The sequence below is a fragment of the Bufo bufo genome, chromosome 5 (assembly GCF_905171765.1).
Source record: "Bufo bufo chromosome 5, aBufBuf1.1, whole genome shotgun sequence".
NCBI classification, from domain to species: Eukaryota; Metazoa; Chordata; class Amphibia; order Anura; family Bufonidae; genus Bufo; species Bufo bufo.
Window position 1 is genome coordinate 443395000 of NC_053393.1, and position 10272 is coordinate 443405271.

The following is a 10272-nucleotide window of genomic DNA, read 5'->3' on the forward strand; positions in this document are numbered from 1 at the left end:
CCATTTTTCAGGTGACAGAAACCCTTTAACAAAAATGCAAAAGTGGCTTGACTGGATTCATACCCATCGTATCAGTTCTACAGTGCTAATCACAGTTTTTTTGCTAAAATTGCTTAAATGGTCTTATTATTTGCATTAGCAGAGGATACATTCTGAAATGTAATTTCTTGGCTGCAATGAACATGAATTTATGCCATAATCCTAGCGGTAGAACAAATGATGTTTCTGCATGGCCAAGCTTTGTTTTATTAGGATCAGTAACCTTATCAGCAGTTGACCCAGAACTCCTAGCGCATGTCTGCAAATAGAAGGAGACCATATGTCACATCTCCATGTAAACTGCTTCCTGGGCAGCACAGTTTAATGAAGATTTAATAATGAGCATATGTAAGAACTGTACAAGGAGAACGTTATCTGGATAGGATCTTGTAAACTGTTAACTGGCAGTTTTACTTTGCTATTAGTGTACTTTTCCAGCCCTGTTTCTGTGGGTATAGGAAGTGCTTGCGTTTTATGTTTGGATGTTGTTTTTCCCCTCTTTGATTTTACTTGTGTTTGGTGTTTATATTTTTTTAATTCACAGTAATTGAATGCCACATACAATAAAAAGCCTGCATGTCATATGTACTATGGTGAAATACAACCTAACCCCATTTTCTATCCTGACTTTAAAGGGCATCTGTCTCAATGATCAACCCTGTTTAATTAAGCATAGCTCTGCAATGGTATTACCGAATTGCTTATTTCTCGTTACAATATATGCAAATGAGGTGCTCAGAGCACCAAGGGGCTGGCTTAGATACACAGAGCATCGCTTTACCTCCGCCACTCCCCCTCTCATTGAGATTGACAGTGACAGCCCTCCTCACTGCCCTAAAATCTCGCGCCTGCGACACATGAGCAGTGAAGATCTGGGAGCAGCGATGACGGCATGAGATCCACAAGCTTTCAGGGCCAGGCATCAGGGTAATGAGGACACCTGGCCCTGTCAATCTCACTGGGAGGAGTGGCAACGGGGAGAGGTGGAGGTGAAGCTGTGCTCCGAGGGTCTAGCTCTGAACATATAACTAAAAATAAGCATTTCTCTGCAATGGTAATACTGATTGCAGAGAGAAATGGCCCATTTTAGTCACCATGATCAACGCTACCACGCAGTATTTCTGGTTTTATAGGGTTGATCATGGTGGCAGATGTTCTTCAAGTCATCTGCCACAAACCAACATCACCCATGAAAAAGATGACCTTTACAAAGTAGTTTTGCTTATTGCAGCTTAGACCCACTCACTTAAATGGGGCTGAGCTACAAAACTCGACTCAACCCATGAAAAAGATTGGTGCAGTTTCTGTATAAATTATCCACTGTACCTTTATCCAGGTTTAAACTTTCAGACAACCACTAGTAGTAGTAAATACTCCAGCATTACAAAATAGCTACAAGTCACTAGTGACCTCTTCAATCCTGTGCTAATCCGGTGCAGTCATTTTGGAGGTCCACCCCAATCTTTGTTTGCAGTGATCATGCGTTGGTGTGGTATGTCATTGCTGGCAGTGTGCAGTCAGTGGCCTCAGCAGTCACCTGCCATACTGCTGGCTAATAAGTATGGCACATGGCTGCTGAGGCCACTGATTGGCTGCAGTGATCACGGTATGGCTCGTCAATTTTGGCAGCTTGAATGTAAAGACTGCCAGGACTGATAGCACTGGATTGGCGAGGGATTGAAGAGTGAAGTCCAGTTTCTTGGTGTTTTAGAGTATTTGCAGGGACCCAACATACATGAGGACTTTTGGTAAGTGAGCCTTCAACAGTAGTTCCTTTTATCTCATGTGATCTGTACATTTTTTATTTTATTTTTTTATTTTTACATATATTTAGAACTTTCAGCTGAATACCATATTTCTAGTGTGGTGTCCCATACATTTGGCGCAGATATTTAGTGATGTAATGAACCCCTCAGGTCATTGTGTAGCATATGTGCTAAATCTCTAAATAGGAGTTGTAAACAAGAAGCATAACACGGTGATGGATGTATGCCTTTTAATTTTATATTGGCTAGTCTATCATTCATATCAATGCTCTACCATTCTTAGACACCTAATAAAGAGTGAAAAATGACATTGCATTGCTTGTGTGTAAAACAATTCATCCGTGTCTGGATGCATTTGGACATTAATATGCTTTCCTTGACCCTATATAGATTAGGGCTTGACCCAAAGCTGTTGGCCAAAATCCTGAACATGAGCTCTGGACGTTGCTGGTCAAGCGATACCTATAATCCTGTTCCTGGGGTGATGGAAGGCGTTCCCTCGGCCAATAATTACCAGGGGGGATTTGGAACGACTCTTATGGCAAAGGTATTTTATTATGCATATTGCTGTGATACATTGCTTCTGTGTATATAAGCTTATTAGCTTGGTGATACTAGGTTTATTATATCTAGGGAATAATAAAGGGTTTAATCAATTGAGTGCTTTTTGAGTGACCTTTCTAGAGCGAGAGGTCTCCCCCAAGAGAAGAGGTTATTCTTAGGAGTTGTGCCATCCATCAAAGTGAATGTGAATGAAACAATACTTTTAGTAAATTTAGGTCAAAACTTGTATATTTGTAACCCAAACTAAAAGCACTTTTCTATGTCTTAGATATTGATGGCCTATCTGCAGGCAACATGTTCTGTCTGTTGTGTAGTGGCCATGAGCGGTAATGCAGCTCAGCTCCCATTCAGTATGCCACAGCTAAGAACTACACCGTGGTTGGAGCCTTCCATGCACTGTATGGTTTTGGGCACTGGCAGTTGCCTGAAACAGCTGATGGTTGGGATGCCTGGATGTCGGCAGGGGTGCACCTAGCCTTTCTGCTGCCTGAGGCAAAAACTGAAACGTCTGGGTCAGGCAGTACGATAATGTTGACACCGGCCTCTGATGGGCTACATTAACTAGGACTAAAGCCTATTGGAGGAAACGGTGGGCCAGGGAGACATCACTGCCGTTGGTGCATTCAACTGTATTGCTGTCCTGAGTACAGCAATGCAGTTGAATATGTAGAGATGAGCGTTTCCACAATGAAAGTGCTCATTGCCCATGGCCCTTCTGCTGCCACCTCTTGCCCCTAACTGGTGCTGCCTCCCATGATCTGCTAATGATGACTTATCCTGTGGATAGGCTAAGTCCCAAAATCCCTTTAAAATCAATCCCATTGAGCTGATGTGAGCAGTAGCCTTGCTTACCTGCACATACTCTGCACATAATTCTATCAATTTACCACTGCCGTGCCACCAATTCTCCGTGTGCTGTCCGCATCCTTTGCTCCGTTCCTTGGCCCCGCAAAAAAAATATAGCATGTCTTGCAGACAAGAATAGGCATTTCTACAATGGGCCGCCCGTTCCGTTCCGCAAATTGCGGAAGGCACACGGACGGCTTCCGTTTTTTGCGGAACTGCGGTTTGCGGACTGCAAAAAACGGAATGGCCGGGTGCATGAGGCCTAAAGATGAGCCATAGTTATCACAGTGGCTGATGCTGGAAATCATCTTCCTCTTTCTACTTCACTTTAGACTAGTTTAGTTCACCCATTTAGCCCCTATGATTGGAGAATCAGAGCATTTCATGCTCCCCTTTGCTCTGCCCTGCATCGCGCAGGTCAAGGGCTGTTTAGTTTACATTGACACACTGGTAGGCTGAGGTTTCCACCTAGCAGTGTTCCCAGTGATGTCACTGCCACTAATGAGTGGTCTTTGTTTTACAGGCTAGGGCAGCACTAAAGCCCGCGCGTTAGTGCCGGTGACCTCACCGGGCTCACTGCTAGGCGGAAACCTCTGCCTAGCATGCCCATCAGAAGCCCGGTACGTCCCCAGATCTGAAGAAAAAGTCCTTGCCCTGCGCTATACAGGGCAAGAGGGGGGGCATAAAATGCTCCAAGGCTTCACTCATGGGGGCTGAATGAGTGAAGGAGTTATGTCTGGGTTCAGCTCTGAACCTGGACAACCCCTTTTAAGTATATACCACCATGGCACTATGGTATGTAATGCCCCCACACCCAAAAAAACAAAAACAAATCCTTCTCTACGGTCTAGAGAGAGATATACGGTTTTATATTTGTATGAATTTAGAAATTGAGGTGAATGAATGAAAGTTGTCTGGACCACTTCACCTGCTTCACTGTGAGATCAGTATGCTGACAGGAGGAAGAATACAGGGAAGCTACTGAGCATGTCTGGTCCACCACTGGAGAAGGTGGACCCGAATATGCGGCCAGGGGAGAAACAGCAGGGAACACTGCCAGAGAGGAAAATGTACATAAAAAAAATAAAAATATTTTTATTGCATGTACCTGTATATTGCCATAATAATTTTGCAATGTCCTCTGGTCATTGCATAGTAATACTTTTGTGGTATCTGAGGTTGCTTCCATTCATGAATCCTCTTGGCTACTGAATGGTGTTATACCCAGTATGTATAATTGCCGCATTCTGATGATATATGTGACCCATCAGAGTTTTAATATGGTAAATAATAATAATTACAAGGTTGTACCCTAATAAAGATGAAATGTAAAAATGACTTCGTTTTTGCTTTTTACATATCTACAGGATAGGTTACTAATTAGGGATGAGCAAATCGACTTCGGATGAAACATCCGAAGTCGATTCGCATAAAACTTTGTTCCAATACTGTACAGAGAAGGAGCTCCGTACAGTATTAGAATGTATTGGCTCTGATCAGCCGAAGTTATTGCTTTGCGAAGTCTCGCGAGACTTCAGGTAATAAATTAATTTGTACTGTAAAAAAACATTTCCCAAACTAGAGTTCAGGAAATGTTTTTTTTTGCGAAACGACTTAGAATGTTTCATCCGAAGTAGATTCGCTCATCCCTACTACTAATGTCTCAGGAGATGGTCACACCTCTGCATACTGACAGCTGATTGTCTGTCTGCTGTGTGACCATTTACTGATGAAGTGCTTTACAAGCTCCATCTTTAGACTTATTCTGACGTTCAAAAACACGTATTTGTTAACATTGTATTTTGGAAGGACATTATACATTATCTAACTGTCTAAATATTCTTTTTATGACAGGATCTGGGTTTAGCCCAAGACTCTGCTACAAACACTAAAAGTCCAACCCCGCTGGGATCCCTCTCGCATCAGGTGTACAGACTAATGTGTGCCAAGGGCTATGCCCAGAAGGACTTCTCTTCTGTCTTCCAGTTTTTACGTGAAGAAGAAAATGTTTGAGCATAGCTGTTTATAGATACACTTTTTGGGTAAAATAACTGGTCAAATTTAAAGGGGTTGGCTCATCTTAGACATTGATGGCCTATCGCTAGGATGTGTTATCAATGTCGGATAGCTGTGGGTCACACCTCTTAGACCTGCTCCTATCTTTAGAACGAGACCACCAAAGTGAAGGAGAGCACACCATGTATGGAAGTTCTGAAAATAGCATAATGCAAGCATGGCCACCACTCCATTCACCTCTATAGGAATGCAGGCGCACAGCAATTTTTCAGAACTCCTGTAGCAGTGAACGAAGGGTGGCTGTGGCATACGCAGGTGCTCTCCGTTCACTTCTAGAGACAGGAACGGGTCCCACTGTTGGGGCCAGCACCTATCTGACATTGATGGCATATCCTAGCAATATGCCATCAATGTCTGAGATGAGCAAACCCCTTTAAGGTTACTTTAACACTTGCGGCAGAGGATTCTGGCAGGCAGTTCCGTCGCCGGAACTGCCTGCCTGATCCGCCAAACCTGACGCAAACCGATGGCATTTGACAAATGCATTGGAATACCAGATCCGTCTCTCCGGTGTCATCTGGAGAAACAGATCCGGTATGAAATTTTTTTTTTGCAATTTTAAATGCCTGCGCAGACTGGAAAACCGGATCCGTTTTGCTGGAACACTTAATGCCAGATCCGGCACTAATACATTTCAATGAAAATTAATGTCGGATCCGGCATTCCGGCAAGTGTTCAGGATTTTTGTCCGGAGAGAAAACTGCAGCATGCTGCAATATTTTCTCCGGCCACAAAACGTAAGAGGGACTGAACTGATGCATCCTGAACGGAATGCTCTCCGTTCAGATTGCATTAGGATAAAACTGATCAGTTTTTTTCCGGTATTGAGCCCCTGTGATGGAACTCAACACCGGAAAAGAAAACCACTAGTGTGAAAGTACCCTAAGGTCTATGGCAAATTGTAAGCATTTAAAAAAATAAATAAATACATTACAGAAGTCGTGAACACAGCAATCCCAGTGGTGAATACTGTTTCAATGGTAAAAGTGCATAGGCATTTTTTTTAAATTGCTGTACAGTAAAGTTTCAAAACCTGCCCTAATGTCTACTCACCCGTTACTCAGCATTTTGTTTACTGAACCTGGGGTCACAGTAGAATTCTGCATTTTTTACACCTGTCGATGCCTCATGTATTTAGGAAAAGGAGTATATGTTTGTGATTGAATATAGGACTGTTACTAATTGTTTTATCAGATATCGGTATGAAGGGGTTTTTTCTGGACTTTTCTGACAATGATCATGGTCTCCTTTAATAAAGCAATAGAACAAATGGTTTATGTTGTCTTTTGTCATAAGCTGATGTATGAAGTCTTGGAACAAAGTAAGAGGTTGGCGGCAAAGATCACTTCCATGTATATTCTTAATAAACATTACCTCTCAAACCTGTTTACCAATGAATGTGCGTATATCCGAAAATACTACAGTTATGATGGATCTGGTGCAATTGGCACTAAATATAGTAAACGGAACCTCAGCCAGAAGTCAACTCATTGACTTATATAGGAGAGTGTTGTGGGCATGCTCTATGACAGGCATCCTCAAACTGCGGCCCTCCAGCTGTTGCAAAACTACAACTCCCAGCACGCTCCAAACAGCCTACAGGTATCAGCCTACAGCAGGGCATTGTGGGAGTTGTAGTTTTACAACAGCTGGAGGGCCGCAGTTTGAGGATGCCTGCTCTATGACATGCTCAGGGAGAAAGGAGCTGATCTGCCCTATCATCTAGTGTCAAGGGTGTTATCCTGTGACCTGAAAACTAATATTGAACATAAAAATTGAGACAATCATTTAGATTCGCTTTAAGACCAGGTTCTAGCTGACTGTTGGTCACACAGGGCAGTGGTTTTATACTTAAAAATACAAAAAACATTAAGGGGGTTGTCAGCTTTCTGATCACATTTATTTAATGACATAAACTCACTTTGAAAGGAATTAGAAACATTAAAAGGACCCCTGGCTTACCCCAGTATGCCCATATAACTCCCCACCCAACTGCTATCCAAGATGGCAGTGGTCGCTTAATTTCCCTGGCTCCATCCACTACTGAAGATCTCCTATAGTGGCACCTGTAGAGAGGCAGTCCCATGGGTAATTCACCTGACTGCCACCATCTTAGATGTGGTGGTCTATTTACATACAGCACCCGGATGTGGGTCCTCAATGGGCATCCTCAGGTAAGAAACTCTCCCTTTTATCATTCCATATGTGTTATACATACGAAAAACCCTTTTAAGGCCTCGCCCACATGTTGCTTATTATGTGCGGATTTGCCTTCGATAAATTGGCAGTGTAATACAGTACCAGCTTCAAAAAATGGCAGTGACACACTGCAGACATTTCTGCATGTAAATTGATCTACGTGGAATTTTAAATCTGCACCAAGGCAATTCTGTGGAATTTAAAGGGAACATGTCGCCATGAAATACAGTGCAATCTGCAGGCAGCATGTTCTAGAGCAGGAGAAGCTGATTGATATATAGTTTTTTGGGAAAAGATTAACATTTAAATGATCTGCTCTTTCTATTCTTCAGAGCTATGTGGGCAGTCCACCTCCGTGATTGACAGCCTTTCCTGTAGGCCTAGTGATGCAGACATAGTCAATACCCGGAGTGACACCGCCCACATGATTCTGAATCTTTTCCCATAAAACTATATATGAATCTGCTCAGCTCCTCCTGCTCTATAACAAGCTGCCTGCACTGCATTTTCGTTGTGGCATGTTCCCTGAGTTTTGAGAAGACTTTTAATATGTCATAGAGACCTATAAAAAGTTTTGATTTGGTGCGGTTCGATCACTAGAAGGAGAAAGAAGTGCTCGCATATTGCGCTCTCTCCTAACCGCAGAGGTGGTAATCAAGATGGGCTCATAGACTTTTCTGTGCTCAGCCCCTCCTCAGCCACTTTGCCACTGCATAGCCTGTCAATCAAAGCAGCCAGGGAGGGGTTGGTCATAGAAACAAGTGGTGCTTGGGAACAACAAGAGCAATGGTGACTCAGTCATTGCACCAAAGGTCAAATTTGTATATAAAGAAAAAGAATCGTAACTCGGAAACGGTGCCTCAGATCAACACAAGAAAAACAGTGTTCTGATTAGGTGAACCACCGCTATGTGTCTATGCAAACTGGAGAACAGGGGGAGTCGTTGGTGATAAATTCCCTTTTAAGTGTGGACTCCCTTTGCAATGCATATGGTGAAATCCAGGACAAATCTGCAATAAAATCCACAAAATTTCTTGTGTTCCATGTAGATTTTGCCCCAGATTTGTTGCAGATATGCAGTGAAATCTGCGTCTAGTGCATTCATGTGTGCATGTAGCCTTGGAGTTCTACTTTAGATCAGTCATTTATCTTTTCTAAGTCCTCTATTCTAAATGATTTATTTAGAATCAAGTCAATGCACCATGGGTAAAGCCAAAAACAAAATAATTTTCACTCTTAAAACTCGACTAGTCATGGAATTAATAATTGGAGACCACTTTTCCCAGAGGGTCTATTCTTAGTCTAAATACAAATATGCATTTAATATGCGCAATAAGTTTGTGAAGAAGCTCATTAACAGCAATCGACAAGTTTCTGCTGACAACAAGCACATGCATCAAACACTGCATAGTAAAATTAGAAGATAATGCTTTGAACCATAGTTTTAGCCGACTGATGACTTACCCCCATTGTCAGATGAAAGATCTTCCTTTCAAAAACAGATTGTTCATAGACAAAATATCTTTCTACAAAGGAACTAGGAATGAGCAAATAGACTTCGGGTGAAACATCAGAAGTCGATTTGCATAATACTTTGCTTGAATAATGTACGGAGCGAGCGCTCCATACAGTAATAGAATGTATTGGCTCAGATGAGCCGAAGTTATTACTTTGCGAAGTCTTGCGAGATATCACATAACTTCATAAATTAATTTCTACTGTAAAAAAAACATTTCCCAAACTCAGGTTCGGTTCCAAGTGGTACCTTGGAACAGAAATCAAGTTCAGGAAATGTTTTTTTTACAGTAGAAATTAATTTATGATGTTGTTATGCGAAGTCTCACGAGACTTTGTGAAGTAATAAGTTCGGCTCATCTGAGACAATACAATCTAATACTGTACGGAGCACTAGTGTACACTATTCAAACCGTATTATGCAAATTGACTTCAGATGTTTCATCCGAAGTCTATTCGCTCACCCCTAGAAGGAACACTCTAAAAAGTGTATTTGTTCTTCGCACAGTTTCATTGAATACGTATGGTCCACTTGAACAACTGTAAAGACCAAGCACGTTGAGTCGGCCAACAGTCTAATGTGTATGGCGAGCTTCCAGCTCTCCCCGACAGATGATGTTGGGTAAAGAATGATCGGGCGAACTGAAATTTTTCTTCCGATAATTTTGTTCTCTCTGAGAGTTAAGCCACCAACAGGAGTGTCAGCCAAACTGTCCGTGCATGTGGGAGTTGGGAGAAATAGCTGTTGACTGAACCATTGTTTGACTAACATCTATTGCATATGTATGATCAGCATAATAGACAGTATGGTCGACGATATCTATGGCAGAAAAAAAAAAGCTAAAAACAAATACTACTTATAAGTAACTATAACAGAAAAATAGCGTATTTTTCGCTTCATAAGACGCACCTAGGATTTATAGGAAGCAAATAAAAATATTTTTAATCAGACCCCTGTTCCTCATTAGACCTCAGATCAGACTCCCATTCCTCATTAGACCTCAGATCAGACCCCCATCGGACATAAAATAAATAAACCTGCCTTTCCTGCTCCAGACGGCATCGCCACTCTGTAGATCCAGCGGCTCATCCTGCACTCACCGCTTCCTGGTCTTCTCTGAGCAACTTGCTGCACTGTGACCTGACATTGCACAGCGTCAGGTCATAGTGTGTGCACTAGGTCCTGACAATGTACGCTTTAATGACAACTCCCCGGTCCTACTATGTACTAGTGAGAGGAAGAGCTCACTAGTGTTTGCTCCATGAG

The 10272-nt window shown here is 42.3% G+C and overlaps 1 protein-coding gene across 1 annotated transcript in view; it reads left to right on the plus strand.

Moving 5' to 3' along the window:
- Positions 1–5894, plus strand: part of HIBADH (3-hydroxyisobutyrate dehydrogenase) — a 157760-nt gene extending 151866 nt beyond the window's left edge. The window contains exons 7-8 of the mRNA XM_040433582.1: positions 2196–2352; positions 5070–5894. Of these exons, the coding sequence (XP_040289516.1) occupies positions 2196–2352; positions 5070–5228 (316 nt within the window). The 3' untranslated portion in view covers positions 5229–5894. The remainder of the gene's footprint in view (positions 1–2195; positions 2353–5069) is intronic.
- The last annotated feature ends 4378 nt before the right edge of the window (positions 5895–10272 follow it).